Here is a 25,730-nt window from a genome sequence, read left to right as displayed (position 1 = left end):
CTGTCTGGCGTTCCTAGCTCCCTGTACAGTTTTATCTTGCACAATAGGGCAAATGGTCATTTCCCCCCTGTTTTGACCTGTTTAAGGGCGAAGCGGACTGGTGTGTGCTCCGTAGCCGCTGTTGCCGCTTTAAGTTGGCGGTACCCTGGTGTAGCCTCTTTAAGAGGAGGGAACTCTCTCCCTCTCTGCAGGATCACAACCAAAAGTGATCGCGCTGATGTTGGGGAGAAAGGGGAGTTTGCCCGCCTGCCTTTCAGGAATGGATTTCTCAAGCCCAGAGCCGGGTTAATCCCATTGGTTTGACATCACCGAACGGGATGAATGAAGTTGGACAGTTTGAAAGGGAGGGGAATCCGCGCCCCCCTCACTTCTATAAATGGGAAAACTCCGCCAGGAACCCAGAGCGCTTGGGAGCGGAACTGTGACCGGCTCGGGAAGGGACTGGCAGCAGAAACTGTCCTTCCAGCTCCGGGAAAGGCAGCTCCAGCAGCAACCTCAAGGACAACTGGGAATCTGCAACCAAAATAACACAATCCGGACAGAAGGCAAAGGGAGCAACACTGGAAAGGGGACAGGAGCAATTGTGCACAGCCTGATCCTGATGTTTAAACACAGGGATTAAAGTTGGAGCAAGTTTGCGAGCAGGAGAGGAGCTGGGCAAACAGAGTGTGAAGGCTGCAGAGGAAGGATTTGGCATTTGGGGAAGACAGTGAGAGGAGCCAGGGGGAGGTGTGCTGAGCCATGGGCAGTGTGTTGGGGTTGGCTGAGAGCTGGCAGGTGCATCCTGCCCTGTTACTGTCCCTGCTGTTGCTGCTCTGCCTGGAGGGCTGCCGGTGGCTGAGGGGGTGCAGGAGGCAGCCGGGAAGGAGTCCCCCTGGCCCATTCGCCTGGCCGCTGGTGGGCAATGCCATGCAGCTGGGCAGCTCGCCCCACCTGACCTTCACGCAGATGGCCCGGCGCTATGGGGACCTCTTCCAGATCCGCCTGGGCAGCCACACCATCGTGGTGCTGAACGGAGAGGCGACCATCCGCCAGGCGCTGCTGCAGCACCGGGCGCAGTTCGCGGGCAGACCCGACTTCGCCTCCTTCCGCCTGGTGTCCGGGGGCAAGAGCATGGCCTTCGGCAGGTACAGCAGCCAGTGGCAGAAACACCGGCGGCTCGCCCACTCCACCGTCAACACCTTCTCCACGGCCAACAGCCAGACCAAGAAGCTGTTCGAGCAGCATGTGAGTGGCGAGGCTTGCCAGCTGATCCAGGTCTTCCTGAAGCTGGGGGCAGCCGGCTCGCACTTCGAGCCCTCCCGGCACCTGGTGGTGGCCACAGCCAATGTGATGTGTGCCCTGTGCTTCGGCCGGCGCTACAGCCACGACGACCTGGAGTTTAGGAAGCTGCTGGGCAGGAATGACAAGTTTGGGCAGACAGTGGGGGCAGGCAGCCTGGTAGATGCCATGCCCTGGCTACAGGCTTTCCCCAACCCGGTCAGGAGCGGTTACCAGGACTTCAAGCAGCTCAACCGCGAGTTCTTCGAGTTTGTCAAGGACAAGATCATCCAGCACCGAGCCACCTACCAGCCGGGCACCACCAGGGACATGAGCGACGCCTTCATCAATGTGATCGAGCACGGCGAGCTGGCAGAGGGTGGCCTGACCAAGGAGCATGTAGAGGGCTCAGTGACTGACATCCTGGGGGCTGGACAGGACACCACATCCACAGCCCTCAGCTGGATCCTCTTCCACCTGATCCAGTTCCCCGAGCTGCAGAGGCGGCTCCAGCAGGACATTGACAAGGTGGTGGGCAGGGACAGGCTACCCAGCCTACAGGACAAAGCCAGCCTGCCCTACCTGGAGGCTTTCATCTATGAGATGCTCAGGTTCACCAGCTTCGTGCCCATGACCATCCCCCATGCCACCACCGCCCATGTGGACATCAACGGCTACCACATCCCCAAGGACACGGTGGTCTTCATCAACCAGTGGTCGGTGAACCACGACCAGCAGAAGTGGAGGGAGCCTGGCACCTTCCACCCGGGCAGGTTCCTCAACCCGGACGGCAGCTTAAACAGGGACCTGACCAACAGTGTGATGATCTTCTCGGTGGGCCAGCGCAGGTGCATCGGCGAGCAGCTGTCCAAGATCCAGATGTTCCTCTTCACCGCCATCCTGGTGCACCAGTGCACCTTCGAGGCCAACCCTTCGGAGCAGCTGAGCACCGACTGCTCTTACGGACTGACCATCAAGCCGGTGTCCTTCACCGTGCTGGTCAGGCTGAGGGACAGATACCGCGGCATCGTCTCCCCAGCCTGATGGCAGACAGAGAGGGACACAGAGAGGCACCGGCCAATGAATGGCATATCACCAGATCCAGCCTCTCCCGCCAGGGAAACACCTTCAGCCGGGGCTCACTTCCCTTCCCAACTCTCCATAGCCACCAGGCTGGCTGCAAAGGTATTTGAAATAAATGATGCGATATTAATCAGATAATGACACTCAGAGAGAGGGAATTCTGCATTAACCTGGTAACCCGCTGCCTGGCATTGTTATCCAGTCAGAGAAGCTGCTCTTCCCCCAGCAACCCGGCTTCCCTCTGCTTTCTGGCTGCACTGTGTTTCCAGGACACTGGCAATAGATGCTGCTGCCTTTTCACAAACCGTGAAACAGTTCATTGTAAAATGATGCAGTGTGAAAGTGTGTTTGTTAAGTAACATGTTTTGTGATATCTGTGAACTGGGAAGCGCGGTAGCTACTGTTCTGCGGGACTGACATCCTGAACTGTGATCCGATCCGGCTGCAAACGACGCCAGTTTAAAGCACCCCACACACAATTCTGCGGATAGTTTCTTTGTGTGTCGTGTCCGCGATCTCCTTGCTGGGACTGCCCTGTAGCAGAGGCCGAGAGGCTGCCTTCTCTGTGTGTTCCTTCTGTTTGAGTTTAGGGTAGCAGGGTATTTTGGTGCCTTGCTCTGTGCTGACTGATGTTTCGGCTTACATTCAGGCTCGACCAGGGATCCGACTCGTTGCTCTTTTCAAATGAGTGCACGGATCTTTGACTCGTCTGAAATACGGAATAGCTTCAGCTGTCTTCAAATGACCCTGCTGAACTGCCTGTGACAACACATTAAAATAAAGTTTTGCATTAGCCAACTTTAACTAATGCCACTGGTAGTGGAAGGCTGGCCAGAGCTCCTGATTTGACAATTGGTAAACGTTGGTCGTCCAGTTCTACCTGTGTGTTCCCGACCTGTACTGTGGTCATCCGAATAACTAGCAACTGGCACATACATCAGCCTAGGGCCAGAAAAAATAAACAGCAGCTGTCAGCATTTCAGCCCGATCATTGCTAGATGTATACCCTGTGTCTGCATTTTATACATAGAACATAGAGTGCAGAAGGAAACCATTCGGCCCATCGAGTCTGCACCGACACACTTAAGCGCTCACTTCCACCCTATCCCTGTAACCCAATAACCCCTCCTAACCTTTTTGGTCACTAAGGGCAATTTAGCATGGCCAATCCACCTAACCTGCCCGTCTTTGGACTGTGGGAGGAAACCGGAGCACCCGGAGGAAACCCACGCAGACACGGGGAGAACGTGCAGACTCCGCACAGACAGTGACCCAGCGGGGAATCGAACCTGGGACCCTGGTGCTGTGAAGCCACAGTGCTATCCACTTGTGCTACCACATATATTACACATTTTTAAAATATTTTACGAGATGTGGGCATCACGAGTAAGGTTGGCATTTGTAACCTATCCCTGACTGCCCTCGAACTGAGGGTAGTTAAGAGTCAACCACATTGCTGTGAATCTGGTATCACAAGTTGCCAGACCAGATAAATGCTGCAGATTTCCTCCACTAAAGGACATTAGTCAATCAGAAAGGTTTTTACAACAATCGATGATATTTGTCATGGTCGCCATTACTGAGACAAGCGTTTTGAAAAAAAAATTCCCATTAAGGGGCAAATTAGCGTGGCCAATCTACCTATCTTGCGCATCTTTTTTGGGTTGTGGGGGTGAGACCCACACAGACACGGGGAGATTCCACATGGACAGTGACCCGGGGTCGGGATCAAACCTGGGTCCTCAGCACCGTGAGGCAGCAGTGCTAACCACTGTGCCGCCCTTCCGCCCAAGATAATATTAATATTCCGGACTTATGATTGAATTTAAATTACATCAACTCTGGTGGTGGATTTGGACCCATGTCCTGAGAGCATTAGCCTGCTCCTCTGGACTACTAGCACAGTGTGCAGGCGCGGACACATACACGCAAAGAAAATGTAAACATGGAAATTGAAATAATCCCAAAAAATATTGTGAGAAGCTCATCAGCACATGGAAGAGGTGTAAACCCTTCATCGTAACTTCATTTCTGATCATGGACTGCACCTGAAAACTGAATTGGTTTAATTCCTTTATTCCCAACTTTGACGGGCATGCTGTGTATTCCCATTTTTTAAAAAGTAAATTTAAAGTAACTAATTCATTTTTCCAATTAAGAGGCAATTTAATGTGGCCAATCCACCTACCCTGCACATCTTTGGGTTGTGGGGGTGAGACCCATGCAAACACGGGGAGAATGTGCAAACTCCACACGGACAGTGACCCAGAGCCGGGATCGAACCTGGGACCTCGGCGCCATGAGGCAGCAGTGTTAACCACTGCACCACCGTGCTGGCCCTTGTATTCCCATCTTTGTCTGGTTTTACACAAACATACATACACACTGATATAAATGCAGACCACGAGCAAAATCACCATTTCTGTGGTGTGCCTGACCCCCACTCGATGCTGTGAAGTCAATACAATGATTAAGATGTACAGATGAGCAGGGTGTGATCCTTAAGTACCTTCACACTTCCTTGCCTTCTGCAAACTTGTTAATTTGTGTTTTGTCTGCTTCACTTTGAATTTAGTTCCACTGCTTCTTAAATACTGTATCAGATTGATATTATATACTATATATATATTACATATAATTGACTGTGACTGTTACTGTAAATTCTACTCAATATATTCTATTAATGTACTCCCACCATGAATACTAATAACACAAATGTATTTTTATATCATGGTTTTCATGTGTCTTTTTTTAAGTAAGCAGAGAGGTTCCTATAGTAAATAATGGGTCTGTAAATATATTTCTGTCATTGACTATAATCAACCACCTTCCTCCATAGTTTGGTGGGTCAGTGGTTTGATGGATCAATCATTTGATGGGGTCAAACGTTTGGTGGGTGGATAGATTGGTGCATCTGTGCTCTGCCTGTCGTGGTCCTGGACAACACAGCTGGAGGGTGGATCCTTGGTGAATTGGCTAACCTCTGTTTGGGTGGCTGTATTGGTGCCTGCGAAAATCAGCCAGCCAACATTCCACACACTCCGTGTCCTCTGCCCACTCATGTTGACTTACTGTGGGAACAGAATGTGCCTCGGCTGTGTCCCAAATCTAACACATACTCCCCCACAACTCACCTCATTTCTCCCTCCCCAAATCATTCTCATACTTACTGTGAAGATTTGTACATGAAAGAATTACCTCGTTTGGATGAGGTAAGAAAGGAACCTCTGAAAGTGGACCTCAGCAAGAGATAGTGCCTTCAATACAGCAGAGGAGAAAACCAAGATAATAATAATAATCTTTATTGTCACAAGTAGGCTTACATTAACACTGCAATAAAGTTACTGTGAAGTGGGCAGCACAATAGTACAGTGGTTAGCACAGTTGCTTCACAGCTCCAGGGTCCCAGGTTCGATTCCCGGCTTGGATCACTGTCTGTGCGGAGTCTGCATGTTCTCCCCATGTCTGTGTGAATTTCCTCCGGGTGCTCCGGATTCCTCCCACAGTCCAAAGATGTGCAGGTTAGGTGGATTGGCCATGATAAATTGCCCTTATTGTCCAAAAAGGTGGGTTGGGGTTACTGGGTTACGGGGAATCCCCTGAAGAAGGGTGCTCTTTCCAAGGGCCGGTGCAGACTTGATGGGCTGAATGGCCTCGTCCTGCACTGTAAATTCTATGACTCTCTGAAAATTCCCGAGTCGCCGCATCCCGGCACCTGTTTGGGTGCACGGAGCGAGAATTCAGAATGTCCAAATTACCTAACAGCACGTCTTTCGGGACTTGTGGGAGGAAACCGGAGCACCCGGAGGAAACCCGCGCAGATACGGGGAGAATGTGCAGACTCCGCACAGACAGTGGCCCAAACCGGGAAACGAACCTGGGACCCTGAAACTGTGAAGCAACAGTGCTACCCACTGTGCTACCGTGCTGCTCTAATAGGATAGGATGATTAAACGCAGCAGTAATTTGCCCTTACTTAGAGCAATATCATGTCATGTAACATGGTGCATCTGCATGTCTGACATCATCTGTCACTGTTACAACATTTGGGAAGCGTATACCAGCAGCATAGAATCAGGTCATTTGGCCCATGGAGCTGAGTGCACATGTGCTCTACTCCATGTGAGCAGTCCAGTCTAATCCCACTCATCTACTCACTAACCTCTTATTGCCTTTACTTCAGTGACAGTCTGTGCCGAGAATTCCACCTTCAAATCACCTTCTGCCAAAAAAAGGTTTTTCACACATCCTCTTAACTCTTTTTGAGAATTCTTGGCGACCAGTGGAAACAATCTTGTCACCATTTACTATATCATAAGTATCATAGAATCTAAAGTGTGAAGGAGGCCATTCGGCCCATTGAGTCTGCACCGGCTCTTGGAAACAGCACGCTATCCAAGCCCACACCTCCACCCCTTCCCCATAACCCAGTAACCCCACCCAACACTAAGGGCAATTTTAGACACTAAGGGCAATTTAGCATGGCCAATCCACCTAACCTGCACATCTTTGGACTGTGGGAGGAAACCGGAGCACCCGGAGGAAACCCATGCAGATATGGGGAGAACGTGCGGACTCCGCACAGACAGTGACCCAGCAGGGAATCGAACCTGTGACCCTGGAGCTGTGAAGCAATTGTGCTAACCACTATGCTACCATGCTGCCCATGGGATCAGTTAGCCCTTTGAAATGTTGGAAGGCCACCGAAGATTAGCCGTAGCAGACACATGGGAACAACATCACCTGGAAGTTCCCATCCACCATCCTGACTTGCAAATATATTGCTCTTGCTTAAAAGCAAATTACTACGGGTGCTGGAATCTGAAACCAAAGAGAAAATGCTGGAAAATCTCAGCAGGTCTGGCAGCATCTGTAGGGAGAGAAAAGAGCTAATGTTTTGAGTCCAGATGACCCTTTGTCAAAGCTGTCAGCTGGTCATCTGGTCACCTGGACTCGAAACATTAGCTCTTTTTTCTCCTTACAGATGCTGCCAGACCTGCTGAGATTTTCCAGCATTTTCTCTATCGCTCTTGTTTCACAGTCGCTGGGTCAAAATCTTGGAAGTCACCACCCCTCCCCTAACAGGACTGTGGGTGTACCTACACCACATGGTTCTTTTGATGGCAACTTACTACCACGTTCTGATGGGCAATTAGGGATAGGTAATAAATCCTGGCCTAGCCAGTGTCGCCCACATCCCAAGAATGAATAAGTTAAGTTTTGCAATGCTTTGAGAAAAGCTAAACCTTCTTCAGTATCTCTTCATTACCAAAAATCCCTTGTTTGTGTGAAGAGCTGCACTTTTTCTATTGCTTTTATGTCAAATCTATAATGAGTTCCAATGTGCTTCAAATTCAGATGAACTAAGGTCTTCCACAAACAATACAGTACTCCTTCCTTTTGTTTACGATGGCCTAAAGAATCATTTGTCATTTAATTAAGCTTGTTTTTTTGTTCTTGCTTTAATGACCTACGTTTCTACAAATCAAAGTTCCTTGCAACCCTAGTACTAAAATCTAGACATGTAAGGTGGATCTCCTTTTCCTATTCTTGATGATAAATTGGATTTCATGGTATTTTTCTGCATTGAACACATCTATCTTAAAGTCACTGAGTGTCTTTAAGACCGAGATCAATTGATTCTTGAATAATAAAGGGGTCAGGGGATATGGGGAGAAGGCAGGAGAATGGGGATGCGTAACAGATCAGCTATGATTGAATGGCGGAGCAGAGTCGATGGGCTGAATGGCCTCATTCTGCTCCCATGTCTTATGGCCTTGTAGTCTTACCACTCATCTGCCCCATCCGCTACCATCCTGCTGGTCTCTCTCCTCCTCTAACCTTTTCAATTATCCTCAGCCTCGCAACTTTCCATAATCTCAATTTGTTGTCATTATGTTAGAACATAGAACATAGAACAGTACAGCACAGAACAGGCCCTTCGGCCCTCAATGTTGTGCCGAGCCATGATCACCCTACTCAAACCCACGTATCCACCCTATACCCGTAACCCAACAACCCCCTCTTAACCTTACTTTTATTAGGACACTACGGGCAATTTAGCATGGCCAATCCACCTAACCCGCACATCTTTAGACTGTGGGAGGAAACCGGAGCACCCGGAGGAAACCCACGCACACAGGGGGAGGACGTGCAGACTCCACACAGACAGTGACCCAGCCGGGAATCAAACCTGGGACCCTGGAGCTGTGAAGCATTTATGCTAACCACCATGCTACCCTGCTGCCCCGAATGTTATTCCCTGAGATCCTACATGTGGATCATTCATATACATGTACCAACAGTTCAGGTTTACCAGTTATTCCCCAAGTATGTGTGGACGTGTAATTCCTACAATCAGTGTTCAGTTTAATGATGGATCAGGTGTACAACTCAATGAAGGATTTGAGCTTTTACTCAGAGGATCACTGTTCAGGCAGCAGGTTAACTTGGAAACACTTGAACTTCTCTTGGATGTATCAAAATTACTGTGGAATTCCTATATAATCTATGATTTAATTGCACCACTGTCATGTGGGACAAGTTATCCCTAAGCACACTTGAAGAAGTTATAGCAACACTAAATACTTGATTAAGAACATCATTCAGGGTTTATCTGCAACAGATTACTCATCAAAAGACTCATCAAAAATTTCCCTCCCTCAAGTTCAGAATAATTTGTGCAAGAATCGTAAATATACAGAATTGAAACCCTTAGGAGGTAGGAGGCAGTAATTTAACCCTTGGATTGTCAATTACATTGAACAATAATGAGTTTAGCCCTTTATTTAATCTGCCCTGTTAGCTGTCCAGAGAATCTGTCTGTCCCTTGTTCCCTTGCCCCATTAGATGTAGGCATACCAGCCACTCACATAAGCTGTTAATGCTCTGTAATTGGTATCCATTCAATTAATAATAATAATCTTTATTAGTGTCACAAGTAGACTTACATTAACACTGCAATGAAGTTACTGTGAAAAACACCTAGTCACCACATTCTGGCACCTCTTCGGGTACACAGACGAAGAATTCAGAATGTCCAATTCACCTAACAAGCACATCTTTCGGGACTTGTGGGAGGAAACCGGAGCACCCAGAGGAAACCCATCCAGACACGGGGAGAATTTGAAGACTCCCCACAGAGTGTGACCCAAGCCAGGAATTGAACCCCAAATCCTGGTGCTGTGAAGCAACAGTGCTGACCACTGTGCAACCGTGCCACCCATAATCCTCTCCATGGGTCAGCGCTTCTCATTTTGCTGGCTCCTAATTGGTTGATCCATCTGGTAACCAGACTGCTCTACCTGTCAATCTACTCCACAGTATCTATCTACCCAACACTAATCCTGAACTGCATGCTGTCCCAATGCCATTTCACATTGTATCTGTTATGGACCATGTAACACAGGGTAGTGCATTACATTTTGGAGGTTGTACATATTAAAGGCAATTACATCACAGGAGACTATTCGGCCCATTGTGTGTATGCCGAATGGTCTCTTGTGATGTAATTCCAAAGACCTTGTATGAACTATTCAATGGGTCTCACTGCGCTGCAAACCCTACATATGTTTCCTTTTCACATATACGGAATAGCCAATTTGTTTTTGAAATTTACAGTTGAATCATCTCTCATTAACTTTCCAGGCAGTGCATTCCAGACCTTACTGCGTATATTAAAAATATTTTATCTTCCCTGGTTCGTTTGTCAATTTCCTGAATGGGCATGACAGACCCACCAGTCTAAAAGGTTTCCCTGACCAACACTTCTCAAAACCCATTACAATTTCAAATACCTCTATAAATGAAGTTAAATTCAACATTACAATCCTTTATATTTAACTATCTGTTTCTCTTTGTACGGAAACACAAGTTATCATCTTCCGCGGACTGGTAAGTTTGAAGGAGTATCTTGAAGGATGAAGGAGGGGACAGTTAAATTTATTATTTGCTGTTGGGGAGCTGAATTCCCAGCCTCTGGGGTGGAGGTCCAATATATTAAGTAACAGCAGGTATCTTTGGTAATATACAGACACAACAGCAAACGGAGACCCAGATGAGAGGTCAAGGCCTGTAGTGCAGGAGAGTGCCAAGTTAGAAAAGATTAGGAAGAAATCAGTTAAATGCAGCAATATTGATCAAGTAACATGAAGTTCAATTTTAAAACTAGTTAATAGGAGAGTTTAAGCTTTGTGCAGATTACACAAAAATATTAATTCTTATATTCCAGCTTGTACAATATTATAAAACTCATAACCTTTGAAATGTCAGAAGTTGTGTGTTTATGGGTTGCACGGTAGCAGACAGTGGTTAGCACTGTTGCTTCACAGCACCAGGGTTCCAGGTTTGATTCCCTCTTGGGTCACTGTCTGTGTGAAGTCTGCATCTTCTCCCCGTGTCTGTATGGGTTTCCTCCAGGTGCTCCGGTTTCCTCCCACAAGTCTCGAAAGACATGCTGTTAGGTGAATATTCGGAATTCTCCCTCTGTGTACCCTAACAGGCGCGAAGTGTGGCGACTAGGGGATTTTCACAATAACTTAATTGCAGTGTTAATGTAAGCTTACTTGTGACACTAATAAAGATTATTATTGTTCTGATATTAACTTTTGTTGCATTTCTTTCCTTAAATGCCTATTCGAATTGGATGTTTTGTAATGCACAACCTGGACAGCAGAGGGAGGCAGAGGCCTGTAATACACAGAGTCATAGAGTCATACAGTACAGAGAAGGCCATTCTGCCTATCGAATCTGCGCTGGTCAATATGGGCAGCATGGGAGCGCAGTGGTTAGCACTGTCGCTTCACCGCACCAGGGTCACAGGTTCGATTCCTGGCTTGGGTCACTGCCTGTGCGGAGCCTGCACGTTCTCCTCGTGTCTGCATGGGTTTCCTCTGGGTGCTCTGGTTTCCTCCCACAAGTCCCAAAAGACGTGCTTGTTAGGTAATTTGGACATTCTTAATTCTCCCTCTGTGTACCCGAACAGGCACCAGAATGTGGTGACTAGAGTATTTTCACAGTAACTTCATGTTGTGTTAATGTTAGCCGACTTGTGACAATAAAGATTATTATTTAAAAGAAAACACCTAATCATTTTAATCCTATTTTCTAGTCCTTAGCCTATAGCCTTGGATGCCTTGGAATCACAAGTGCACATCTAAATACTTCTTAAATGTTGTGAGAGTCTCTGCCTTCACGACCCTTTCAGGTAGTGAGTTCCAAACTCCCACTACTCTCTGGGTAAAAACATTTATCCTCACGTTCCCTCTAAACCTTCTGTCCCTCACCTTAAATCTATGCCCCAGTCATTGATCCTTTCACTAAGGGGAAAAGTTTTTTCCTGTCTATGCTATCTATGCCCCTTGTAGTGATAGATATCATGGTTGTGTTGTAATTCACCAACTGGCCACTGGGAGTCTCACTAGTATATAAGTGAATGTTAGAGTCTGGTGACCCCTCAGACTGGCTTGGGGAAGCTGGAGAGAGGTTGCTTTTGCTAGATCTTACTTTTATTCAGTTACAAGTGTTCTTGTAATATAAATCAGGCCATCCGAAAAGGATATCACATGGTACCAGGAATGGATGGTATTAAACACTGAGAAAGCCTGCCATGAGGTCCGCAGATAATTAAAGATTTTGCAGACTGCAGAATTAACAGCATGGAGTCGTTGAAGCCACCAGCGAGTCTCAGATTTCATGCAAACATGGACCGCAACTACCGTGTTTTCAAACAACAATTTAATCTGTTTCTTACTGCAGTAAATTTAGAAGATCAATCTGTTTGCATAAGGGAGCAATGCTCTTTACAGTGGCACGGCCCGAAGCAATTGCTGTATTTAATATGTTTAAATTTGCAAATGATGAAGATAGTAAAGACTTTAACAAAGTAATTCGAAGATTTGATGCACATTGGAGCCCAGAAAGAATGAAATTTATGAACGCTACATGTTTAGATCACATTTACAGAAGTCAGGAGAGTCTATAGATCATTTCATCACCGATTTAAAGTGAAAAGCAAAAACCTGTAATTATTCTGCAGTGGAATCTTCCATGATTCGTGACCAGATTGTGTTTGCTGTGAATGACAATAAGCTGAGGGAATGATTGCTGAGGGAATCGGAGCTGTCCTTGGAACAAACGGTTAAGTTTTGCAGGCTCAATGAGCTAGCAGCACAGCATTCTAAAATGTTTCTCAGCAATGGTGGCATCTTCTTGGAGGAAAACACCAAAGTTGCCGCCAAAGTTCCTGCAGCTCCTCGCACACCAACAAACTGTTGCTCATTCTGGGTGAGTGTGCTTAACACTGAATTTGGCTCTGTTTCGTTCCTTAGCTGTGGAGTCGCCAGGTATCGTTAAGATACCACCACAAGTTTCAAGTTCAAGTTCAAAGCAATAAATCCATACACCAGTTAGTAAGTTCAAACAAGACACGTTTATTATATTACAGTAATCTACTAATCATGCATATGAACTATAAGACTAGGCTAATCCTACCACTAATAGGCCAAATACTTATCTGGATCCGTTGCCGGATCAGGGAACAATGGCCTCTAGCTTTGTCCTGGGTCCGCAGGCTTCCAGTAGTTATGGACTAAAGGGGGTCAGGAGTGTCTACTCTCGTAGCGTGCATTGTATGACACTTACGTGTTCGCGGCTGCTGTCCAGGCCTCTCCTCCTCATGGTTCTTCTGCTGCAACGGTGTTCTGCTGGGAGGGCTGGCTGGTCAAGGAGAGGCTGGCAGAGAGAGAGAGAGCAAGGGTTGCAGTCTCTGTCTTATAGCTCTCACAGGGTCTCGCGCCCACCTGGGCGGACCATCTATACACTTGCAATCGATTGGGTCTCTTCCCAATCGGTTGATTTGAATTCCCCAATAACGGGGAAGTCCCTCGATCACTGGGCGGTTCTTGGGACTTATTGTTTTGGACTTCTCTTGGCGCCGAGAAGTCTGGCCTTCCATTCAATGTATCGATTTGAGTTAACTTGTTTCCATTGTACCTGGGAATCGCCCGGTATCGCCTCATTAGTATGCTAACTTGTTTCTTTCACAGTACTGTCTGGTTTCTGCAGCAGTCAGAACTGGTTTCTGCAGCAGTCAGAATACACAAGCGCTTTTGCAAGCTCCTTGTTTTTGCAACATGTCCATTTTCCCTGCATTCCTTGTAATCTTCCATTTTGTGTTGGGCAGTGAATTTGCAGGCTCAATAAGCTAGCAGCATAGCATTCTAAAATGTTTCTCAGCAATGGTGGCATCTTCTTGGAGGAAAACACCCCGGTTGCCACCATTTTTCAAGAAAGGTGGGAAACTTCCCAAAAAAGGCAGGAAAGTTCCTGCAGCTCCTCGCACACCAACAAACAAGTTAAAGATCAGGACAAAGTATTTCTGTGTAAAAGATGAGCCAAAGGCATAAATTAAGGCAGTGTCAGATAGTTCAGGAGTTCCTGAGCATGAGAATGTCATGGAGAACATTGAATCTACAGGTTAACGATATCACATGTAAATATATTGATGATAATGTACTAACTTATTCCTTCAAAGGAAAGGGATGTAGTGATATCATGGTTGTGTTGTAATTCACCGACTGACCACTAGAAGTTTCACTAGTCAGGTGGCCCCTCAGATTGGCTGGAGGAAGCTGGAGAAAGGTTGCTTCCGCTTGGTCTTATTGTTATTCATCTGTTGTTTTGTATATTCTTTACCCACAGTTAATACTAATAAGTCATTTATAACTTTAGCTACAATGTTCTTGAAATGTAAATCAGGCCATCAGATAAGGACATTACATCCCTCATAATTTTATACTTATCGATAATGTCCCACTCAGTCTCGTCTGCTCCAAGAAAAATAATCCAAGTCTTTCCAATCTCTCTTCATAACTAACACTCTCAAGCCCAGGCACCATCCTGGCACTTCTCCTCTGCACCCTTTCCAGTGCTATCACACCCTCATTTAATGTAAATACAATACTGTAGCTATGGCCTAACCAACGTTTTATAAAGTCCCAGCATAACCTCCCTGCTCTTAAACTCTATGCCTTGGCTCATAAAGGCAAGAATACCATGTGCCGTGGTAACCACTGTATCCACCTGTTCTGCTACCTTAAGGGACGGGTGTACATGCACACCAAGCTCCCTCTGATCCTTGGTGCTTCCCAGGATTCTGCCATTTATCATGTATTCCCTTGCCTTGTTAATCCTGCCCACGTGCATCACCTCACACGTAGCTAGTTTAAATTCAATTTGCCACTGATCAGCCCATCTGCCCAGCCTGTCTGTATACTCCTATAATCGAAGGCCATCCTCCTCACTATTTACCACCTTACCAATTTTTGTATCATCTGCAAACTTACTAATCAACCCTCCTACATTCATATCTAAATCATTTATATAAATCAGAAACAGGCAGGCCCCAACACTAATCCCTGGGGGATCCCAATGGTCATCGGCTTCCAGTCAGAAAAACGTCCTTCGACCATCCCCCTCTGCTTCCTGCCACTTAGCCAGTTTTAGACCCAATTGGCTAAATTTCTTTGGATCCCATGGACTCTAACCTTTTCTATGAGTTTCCCCTGTGGGACCTTATTAAATCCTTGCTGAAGTCCAAGTAGACTATGCCAAATACCTTCCCGGCATCTACACACTTGGTCACCTCTTCAGAAAATTCAATCAAGTTGGTCAGACATGACCTCCCCTAACAAAACCATGTTTTCTGTTTTTAAAAAAAAAACATTTTTAAAATTTAGAATGCCCAATTCATTTTTTCCAATTAAGGGGCAATTTTAGCGTGGCCAATCCACCTAGTCTGCACACCTTTGGGTGGGTGAAACCCTTGTAGACACGGGGAGAATGTGCAAACTCCACACGGACACTGCCTAGAGCCGGGATCGAACCTGGGACCTCAGCACCATGAGGCAACAGGGCTAACCCATTGCGCCACCGTGCTGCCCGACAAAACCATGTTGACTGCTCTTGATTAATCCCTGCCTCTCCAAATGCAGGCTAAATTTGTCTCTCAGAATTGCTTCCAATAGTTTCCCCACCACAAAGGTTAGGCTGACTGACCTGTAGTTTCCTGGTTTATCCCTTCTTGAATAATGATACCGCATTGGCTAATCTCCAGCCCTCCAGCACCTCCCCTGTGGCCAGAGAGGAATTGAGAATTATTGCCTGCGCCCCTGCTATTTCCTCCCTTGCCTCACTCTGACCCTGGATATTTGTCTCCTTTTAAGTCTGCCAGACCACTCAGAACGTCCTCTTTGTCTATGTTAATCTCTTTAATTTTACCATTGTCCTTCTCCCTGATTTCCATATGCACACTGTCCCTCTCAAGACTGAACACTGACACAAAGTATTCATTTCGAACCCTGCCTACATCCTCCGTCTCCACACACAAATTACCACTATGGTCATTAATGGACCCTATTCTTTCCCTTGTATCCTTTTACCCTTAATGTACTTGTAAAACAATTTAGGATTTTCCTTTATTTTACCTGCCAGTATGCTTTCAGGTCACCTTTTACTCGCCTAATTTCCTTTTTAAGATTCTTCTTGCACTTTCTATATGCCTCCAGAGCTTCTGCTGTTTTGAACCCTCGATATCTGCCATAAGCCTCCCTTTTTCTCCTTATCCAATGCTGTATATCCATCGATACCCAGGGCTCACTGGATTTGATGGTCCCACCCTTTTCCTCAATTGGAACATGTTGGCCCTGCACTCTCCGTATTTCCTTCTTGAATGCGTCCCACTGTTCTGCCACAGATTTACCTAAAGGTGTCTGCCCTCAGTCACTCTGGCCAAATCATATCTGATCTTATTGAAACCGGCCTTCCCTCAGTTTAGAACTTTGATTTCAGGTCCATCCTTGTCCTTTTCCATAATAATCCTGAACCTAACGGAGTTATGATCACTGTCCGTAAAATACTCCCCTCTGATACTCCAACATTTGCCCAGCTTCATGCCTGGAAATTAAGTCCAGGACAGCCCCTCTCTTGTAGGTCCTTCTAGGTACTGCTTAAAAAGTTCCCTGGATCCATTTTAAGTATTTTTCTCCCTCTAAACCTTTCACACTATGACTATCCTAGTTAATGTTGAGGAAGTTGAAATCCCCCACTATCACTACCCTATTACTTTTACACTTCTCTGAAATTTGGCTGCATACCTGCTCTTATATTTCACTCGGACTATTAGGGGGGCTATAGAACAGGCATTTTCAAAGTCGGGGTCGCGACCCACGGGTGGGTCCAGGCGGGTGTCGGGAGGGTCTTGTAGCTGCGCTCCCGATTGCGCAAATGTGCGCGCAACAGCCGGCTCTTAACAGCAAATGTGCGCAATCGGGAGCGTCGCGACGGGCGGAGAGGCTTAAAGAAAGTAAGACAGAGAGTTAATGGGCAGAGTGGTTCAAGGAAGATTTTCCAGAGTTTGGGGCAATAGCAGCCAATTGTGAAGCAAAGGAAATAATGCACAAGAGGCGAGAATTGGGAATACAACAAAAGAAGGTTAAAAGCCGCTGCTGCGGCTGCTGCCCGCAAATTATTGCAATTCCTTCATCTTGTCAGCAGGAACCATGGTAAGAAAAAATGGTGGGTCGGGAAGGTTGGCCGGCGTGCGTCGCAAAGGTCGGCCGGCATGGGTCGCGAAGGTCAGCCGGCGTGGGTCGTGAAGGACGTCCGGCATGGGTCGCGAAGGTCAGCCAGCGTAATGTTGGCCGGTTGGGAGAAATAGGTCCTCGGGAAAAAAGTTTGAAAGACACTACAGAACACTCCCAGCAATGGGATTACTCTTTTTTAGTCTTTAAGTTTTACCCATATGATTTCAGTTGAAGAGCCTTCTACGTTGTCATCCCTCCTTACTGCAGTAAATGATGCCTTGATCAAAATGATGACACTTCCTCCTCTTTTACCTCCTTCCCTATGTTGCCTGAAGATCCTGTATCCTGGAATATTGAGCTGCCAATCCTGCCCTTCTCTCAATCATGTCTCGGTGACAGCAATGACATCATAATCCCATGTTTTAATTATAATAGTAATAATCTTTATTGTCACAAGTCGGCTTACATTACCGCAATGAAGTTGCTGTGAAAAGCCCCTAGTCGTCACATTCTGGCTCCTGATCGGGTACACAGAGGGAGAATTCAGAATGTCCCATTCAACTAACGGCATGTCTTTCAGAACTTGTGGGTGGAAACCGGAGCACCTGGGGAAACCCACGCAGACACAGGGAGAACGTGCAGACTCCACACAGACAGTGACCCAAGCCGGGAATCGAACCTGGGGCCCTGGAGATGTAAAGCAAGAGGGGTAACCACTGTGCTACTGTGCCACCCTACACAGGGGAACGAGACAGGTGTGCCAACTGTTGCCGTTGCTGTTTGTGCTAGCATAGAGCCCCTGGTAATGGCCCTTAGGGGTCGGCAGGGTGGCAAGGGATTAGGAGGGGGAGCAGGAAGCATCGGATATCGCTACATGCAGATGGCCTGTTACTGTATGTGTCGGACCCGCTGGGGAGCATGGGGAGGATCATGGGCCTATTAGGGACGTTAGTGGTGTTCTCAGGGTACAAGCAGAAGTAGGGAAAAGGGAGATGTTCTCAGTGGACAATTGGGCCGGCTGCCATTCAAGGTAGCCAGATGCAGGTTCAGATATCTGGGGATCCAGGCAACAGGAGATTGGGCGGCATTGCATAAATGGAACTGCACAAAGCTGGTGGAGGAGATTAGGGTGGATTTTAAGAGATGGGATACGGTGCATCTGACTCTGGCAGGGAGTCCAAGTGGTCAAAATGAACATCCTGCCAAGGTTCCTATTCATATTGTCATGTGAGTGTCCATTTAAGAAAGGTTTTTGTCTTATCACATGGCTTCAGTGATGTCATTTTTTGGGTGGTGTTGAGCTGTGGCTGTGAGGTTTTTTCAGTTTCACTTTCAGTTTGACTGCTGTGGACTACAGAAAGAGAAAAGAAGTATTTTCTCTGTCTGTCTCTGGTTTTATTTTAAATATCTGTTCCTGTAAAAATCACCTTGGTGGTGGCTTTGGAAATATAATTGCTTTCCGGAAAGGAATTTGAATCTTCTAGTTTAAAACCGGATCAGAATCGCAGCGACCAAGACCTGCCTTAGTCAAGTGAGAATACAGTGTGCTGGGCCACGCCTTTGAAAACAAGTGTTTGGTTTATTGGATTATGTTTTTGAATTGGAACAGTAAAGGGGGAATTCATTAAGCACGTAGATTACTGTAGCTGTGGGATATCTTTATGTTTGTAATGGATAAAAATTCTTGCTGTGTGTTTACATATATATATAAATATATATATGTTAACTGAGTTCTTAGAATAAAGTTTGTTTTGATTAAAGTGTCCAGGAAGACTGTTGAATCGCACCTGAAATTCAACATAAAGGTTGTAGGTCAGATGAACTCCATAATATACTTTGGAGTTTCTAAGCCCTGGCCCATAACAATATTTCAGACGCTTCCGATTTTTGTATCAGAGGCTTTTTTCCGGAAGATAGATAGGGCAAGAGGCCACATCTGTTGATTACCCAGCAAGCCTCAACTGAGCACAAGACTGGGTTGAAAGTTCATTATTAATGCACTCTGAATAACAAAGTAAAATTCAAACAATTCCTAAAGGTCACCTGAAGTCCAAGGTTTCTTTGTACATATGAAAACAGAGAGACCAATGTGTGTTTTATTCTTCCCTGGAATTACAGAGATTAAAAACAAATTCTGAGAAGGCTGAGAGTTAGATAAAAAGTAGGAAATGGAAACAGCAAGTCAGCAGCATCTGTACAGCATAAAGTCAAGTTATTAATTGTTGTTTGGCAGGGCAGAACTTGAGCATTTCTGAAAAAACCCAAGACTTTTTTGTCAAAGTTTTTTGTCTTGGACTCAGCAGGACATTTCTCAAGAATGCAAATCCAAAACAGACAAGAAACTTTATACGGTATGGGGACCACATGATGCGGGCGCAGGAATAGCAGGCTCTGGTGCCACTTGCTTTATAATCTGTCTTTTATCCTGTTTGCCTGGTAATGCTTGCCTAATCTATGAGTTAATACAACGTAGTATGTCCCTGGAAGACTTTTGGATAATTGTTGGAGAAACATACCAAAGACACGAAAAAACCTTGTAATGAAAATGTGCAGCTGGATGCGACGGTGGTGGCATTGCCTTTTCAATATGGCGACCTGATCCTCTCAACCCAGCACTCTCTAAAGTGCTGAAAATGATGACTGCGAAAGTTATCCGAGTAATGGATGTCAGACTTGGCTTGTTGACACCGAATCTAAGTGCTCATGAGATCGAGCTGCAGAATACTAATAAGAGGCTTGGTGAAACGGAGGAAAGAATCCTGAACATCGAAAATGTTGCTTCCTCAGCTGAAGCGCATATTCACTCCTTAGAAAACCAGCCACTTGGCATGTCAGGAATCCTGGAAGATTCGGAGAACCAAGGCCAAGGTCACCAGGTGGTCCTGCAACACACAAGACGTGACGCATGATTGGATCATGGGTTGGGGTGGTGTGGGGGCTGGGGGTCAGGCCATGCCCGCCATGGGAAACTGCCACGCAACGCTGCCTCACTTGATTCACGATGCCGATCTCAGCCTCGGCAACTGATCTCACTCCAGGCCCACCAACCAGGTCTAGTGCCTGCCGCTCTGCAGCAGTGAGGGGCCGCAGATCCACCGGTACCCCTCTCATCTTTCTCTTTCTCTCCAGTTATGTGCCTCCTTCCCCTGGGGGGGGGGGGGGGGGGGGTGTGACACAGAAAGTGCACAGTGCTAGACTGTTGGACACGGGGAGTACAGGCGATGGGCAGCAGGTATCCTTCATGGCCAGGGCACGCGGCCATGGTGGCCGGTATGGATGCTGGCATGTGGTGCAAGGTGGATAGCGTGTCCACTTCCGGTGGGTGCGGTTTGTACCAGGGGCACAAACCTGGCCGCCCTGAAGTCGTGCAGCTTCTTTCTGCACTGCTGTTTGGTCCTTGCGGTGGGGCCCATGGCGCTCACGGCCTCAGCCTCCTGCACCCAGGCCGAGTATACATCAGTGGGTAGCAGCCTCCTTCCCACCCCAGGGAACTGGGTGGTCCGCCGCTTCTCCACGGTGTCCAGCTCTGCGTCTGCAAACCGGGCACTTCTCTCCGTGCTGCCATTTTGTTGTTAGTTGATGAGTGTGTGTGGGGAGTAGAGTCGAGTGGGAATCAGACACCATTTTTCATTGGAGCCAATCAAGTTTCACATGGTACCAGTGCTAGCCCATTTACAGATCATGATTTGCTCCGGGACTGGCGCCAAATTCGTTGTCATGGAAGTCCACCGATTCAGTCCTGGCACCAACACCTCGGGCGAGATTCTCTGTTTCTGAGACTAAGTGACGACGCCGACACAGAATTCGTGGACTTTCATGGCAGCAAAACTGGTGCTGAACCTGGACCGATTCAGCAACTGGAACATGGTCAGTTAATTTAAAAACGGTGTGGGATTCACCGGGTCTGCGATTGACATTCGGGAGGCTGACAAGCTGCAGCCGCACATACACATTACACTCCCCACACACACCGTCCCAGACAACAAGGTGGCACTAGTTGTGCTGGAGCGCATCCATACAGCCGATAGGCCGGCTGTGTCTGCGTGGGTTTCCTCCGGATGCTCTGGTTTCCTCCCACAAGTCCCAAAAGATGTGCTGTTAGGTAATTTGGACATTCTGAATTCTCCCTCTGTGTATCCGAACAGGCGCCAGAATGTGGCGACTAGGGGCTTTTCACAGTAACCTCATTGTAGTGTTACTGTAAGCCTACTTGTGACAATAAAGATTTATACTCTGCTCGGCCTTGATAGAAGCCCCCAGCCAGCAGCACAACTGTCAGCAAACTATGGTGATGTTGCACACTTTCCATACCCCCTCTCTCTCCCTCAGCAGCCACGATGCCAGTTCCACGTCTTTTAAAAGCACAATTGAACCTCGCTATCGGGAACTCGGCCCATCGGAGGCGAAGCATCGCGGAGGCCCTGGATAGTACCGGGTCAGGCCCGCAAATGATATGCAAATGGTGTCTACTGTAGGTGCATTCTGGAATGCATTGGCGCCGCTGGAACCTATTCTCCTGCCAATTGCGTTTCACGATTTTGTCGTCAGCCAACTGAGACTCCTGCCCTTGGTCTCTGAAATGGCGAATACTGTTTGGACCAGCCAGCATTGTTCTTCCCCGCATTAAGTTGAAGTAAATTTCCTGTTATCCAGTCTGACATTATAGAGATAGTGGAGGAATCGAGAGAATCGGTGGTGAGGTAGAGTTGGATGTCATAGTGGACATTGTTACCTGCGACTGTCTCAAAAACACTGGTTCTTGGTGGTGTATTTTTATTTGGAATAAATCAATGTACAACCCAGTGAGGAACCAGTCCAGTCAGTGTGTAAACAATTAGTATAGAATATGTATTCAAGAAAAAGAAAAGAAAAAAAGCACACAAAATACACTATGACACATAAGTATATGAATAACTAAACACATCAAGTTATCTGAAGTTACCCCTTGTTCCCAAAATATACCCCCGTTCCCTGAACTCACTGAGTCACCCCCTTTCCCAAGCAACATCCAATATTAGAACATAGAACAGTACAGCACAGAACAGGCCCTTCGGCCCTCGATGTTGTGCCGAGCAATGATCACCCTATTCAAACCCATGTATCCACCCTATACCCGTAACCCAACAACTCCCCCCCTTAACCTTACTATTAGGACACTACGGGCAATTTAGCATGGCCAATCCACCTAACCCGCACATCTTTGGACTGTGGGAGGAAACCGGAGCACCCAGAGGAAACCCACGCACACAGGGGGAGGACGTGCAGACTCCACACAGACAGTGACCCAGCCGGGAATCGAACCTGGGACCCTGGAGCTGTGAAGCATTTATGCTAACCACCATGCTACCGTGCTGCCCCGTGTTAGTAACTCTATAAGTCAAATCCAGTTAATGGTTAACACACCATACTGCTTAGGTAACAAAGCCTGAGAAACAGGGCTGGATTCTCCATTTCTGTGACTAAATGTTGACGCTGCCGCAGGATTTGTGGAGTTCCATGAAAGCAGAACCGGTGCCTCACCTGGACTGATTCAGCGACCGTTGAGGGTCTAGCACCGGCACCACATGAAACGCAATCGATTCCAATGAGAAACAGTGAATGATTCGCCGGTTTTGTGATTGACAATCAGGAGGCTGACAAGCTGCAGCCGCATATACACACTTCACTCCCCACACACACCATCCCAGTCAATAAAATGGCAGCGAGGAGAGCAGCTCCATGCTTCACCAATGCCGAGCTGGAGATCCTCCTGGACTCGGTGGAGCAGAGGTGGATGACCCTGTACCCTGGCCGGGAAGGAGGCTGCCAGCCACCGCCATTCATCATGTCTCGGCGGTCAGCGCCATGGACAACACTGTTCGGATCAGCCAGCAGTGCTGAAAGAAACTGCACGACCTCCTCAGGGCGGCCAGGGTGAGTTGGCAACACTGTGCCCCTGGCACTAACCCACATCCCACACACCTGTGATCCGACCTCCCCAAAACCCATAGGGCAGCAGAACCTCCACCCTGCACCCCATGCCGGTACCCATACTGGCCGCCATGGCTGGGTGCCCTGGCCGCTGAGGCCACTAGTTACCCACCCTCTGGGCTGCTTGCGTTGGACTGCCTAACACTGTCATTTTCCCTTCCCCCCTCCACAGTAAAAGGCCGCCCATAACCGCTGGGAGCAGGAGAAGACTGGAGGGCACTGCAGGACCTGCGCACCCTGACCATGGCAGAGCAGAGGGCCTTGGTCATGGCCCGGAGGAAAGGGAGGTCACCCTGGTGGAGCTCGGCCAAGGGCGAGAAAGTGAGACCCTGCTGAGATGAGGTTCACCGTGACAAATGTGTCAACATCCCCCCCCCAAACACCACCCCACACCACCCTCACCCCCACCTGCACCCCTATACCTCCCTCACCATCACCCCCACCCTCAACACCCCCTCAAGCCCAGCCTTACCCTCAATCCCAACCTCATCGCCTCTGCACCCCCCCCCCCCCCCCCCCCCCGGCCCATGGTCTAATCATGCATCTTCTTGGAGATGGGGCGGGCTATCTGCTGGCCCCCACTCCCAGCCGGTGCTGTGGTGATCTTGGTGAGGGGTTTCCAGGATGGAAGGCGTAGTGATCACAAATATACACAAAGCTCTTTTGAAGAACTAAACTAATTTTATTAACACGACTAAATTTGAGTTTGACACTTATTCTGAATAGCAAACATACAGGTAAGAATTAAACTACAGTCACTAACACTAACTCTATCTACTAACTATAACTATCGTATCTTAACTAACTCTGCAATAGACTATGAATCTTATCTTCTTCAGCTCCAAATCTAATCTCCCCAAGCCCAAGAGCCAGTGCAATCTATAGTACTGTCCCATAGCTCCCTCTAGTGGCTACGCTTAACATAACAGAAATTCTTCACATGCTGTACATTTGTATAATGTCACAAGTGCCACAGCCAGATTCCCCCCGTTAGCCGAGCACCGACGGCGAGAGTAGGCCGGATAGCAGCCCTCGATCCGAGACGCAGGACACCTCAGCTTGATTCTGAGGATGACAATGACTTCCCATTACAGCTGTCTCGAACACCCTCCACCATCCCAGAGATACTCACGTCAGTTGGGCACTTCAGTGGAGAGGCTCTTGGGACACCATCTGGTGTGCACCACACAGTTGATCCGGTACAGCAGGTGGAAGTAGGAACACCTGAGCGGCAGGCCGACCCCAGGAACTAGCTGCCCTCCAGACAGATTTCGGGCTTCTGGAACCGACAATCTCATCGATTGTGCAGATGCAGTGGCAGAGCCAGGAACTACATGAGGTGTTGTCGGTGAACATCCAGCACCTGCAGGTGAAGTTGGAGGGGTCCAACCATGTGCAGGTGCAGGAGGTGGTGCCAACCATGCGTGCTACCCAGGCCAACACTGCATGGGTGGTGTCCGTGCCGTAGGCTTTGGGAAACGGTTTTGGCTATGGATCAGCATGTCCAAGGCCTGGGCCAATCTGTGCAGGCGCTGGCCGAGGCCCAGGACAGGGTTGCCATCTCATAGACGACTGTGTCCCAGAGCCACCTAGAAATCGCAGCAGTGCTCCTAAGCATGGCCCAGTCACCGCAGGCCATGCAATGTCGGTGGCACTGCCCAGGCGCTGGCCGCCATGGCACAGAGGGAGGTGTCTGCTCTGTGACAGAGGGAGATGGCGCAGTCACTGGCTGATGTGACACAAACCCAGAAGGTGGTGGCACAGTCAATGGATGATGTGGGGCAGTCCCAGGGGAGATATGGTCCACTCCCTGTGTTCCATGGCCGTGAGCATGCAGACCCTTGGTTGAGACCAGAGTGGGCTTCCAGGACTGGCACCATGTTGTACGGCACAACCGCTGCAGGTCGTCGCCGTGCGCAAGCGCGACCACGGACCCGGCCATTTGTGATGCGGGAGCCGGGAGTTTTACCCGGCGCCGCTGCTAGCCTCTCACCGGTCCCGGATTCGATGAGGGCTCAGTGCCAATTTTGCCGTCGTAAATCGCCCTGGAATTCTCCCTTTCTACCGGCACTTAGCCGCTGAAACGGAGAATCCATCCCTGCATCTTTTAGAGGAGAATATCTGCAATCTGCGATGGCTCGAAATGTCAGATGGAAGAATCCTCTGTGGCTCGGATCACAGATGGAACCTACTTGTCTGGCTGTTGGATGGCAAACTAGCGTGTCTCCCCAATGAGGGTGCTCACTGTTAGACTGTTTAGTCTCTTTGATATTCCCCTCTCTGGATTCTGCTGTCTACCTCTCTCAAATTCCTTGCCTTTAGAAATTATCATTTGTATAGCTCCACTGATCTCTGGTCTGGTAAAGAATGTTTCTGATATGGCCATTCACACCAAAATGTGCGCGATCTTCCCAAAAGGGGACAAAGTCCCCGAGTGAGCATGTTTTGCCGTGTTTTTCCCGGTGCTCGCAGTACCGAGAAACACATGACTATACAACGCTACCCGCTTTTAATAAGGGGCCTAAACAGGAATGCGCGGCCGAGGCAGCATATAGCCCTGTTTTTTTACAACATGACTCCCTGTTGTAGCGAGAGATTGGGATGCCGTTTTTAAATGCTGTCCTGATCTCTGAGGCCCACATAAAAATCCCCTACCTCCCCCCAGTCCACACGCAGCATGGGAGGGTCCCCCTGGCACCTCCCACACCCATGCCAGGCAACCCCAGCTCAATCATGCACACACAGAAAATGCCACTTTAGCTGTGCCAACCTGGCAGTTCCACTGCCAGCATCACCTTGGCACCTCAGGAATGCCAGGCTGGCACCCAGGTGGCA

The 25,730-nt window shown here is 48.0% G+C and overlaps 1 protein-coding gene across 1 annotated transcript; it reads left to right on the top strand.

Annotated features, from left to right (window-relative positions):
- Positions 1-207: 207 nt before the first annotated feature.
- Positions 208-3,334, top strand: LOC119956364 (cytochrome P450 1B1). Its single transcript, XM_038783527.1, has one exon. The coding sequence runs from the start codon at positions 742-744 to the stop codon at positions 2,302-2,304; it is 1,563 nt and encodes a 520-aa protein (XP_038639455.1). The 5' UTR covers positions 208-741; the 3' UTR covers positions 2,305-3,334.
- Positions 3,335-25,730: the final 22,396 nt, after the last annotated feature.

Source organism: Scyliorhinus canicula, chromosome 2, assembly GCF_902713615.1.
Source record: "Scyliorhinus canicula chromosome 2, sScyCan1.1, whole genome shotgun sequence".
Lineage (NCBI taxonomy): Eukaryota > Metazoa > Chordata > Chondrichthyes > Carcharhiniformes > Scyliorhinidae > Scyliorhinus > Scyliorhinus canicula.
This window is presented reverse-complemented; position numbering and strand designations above follow the sequence as displayed.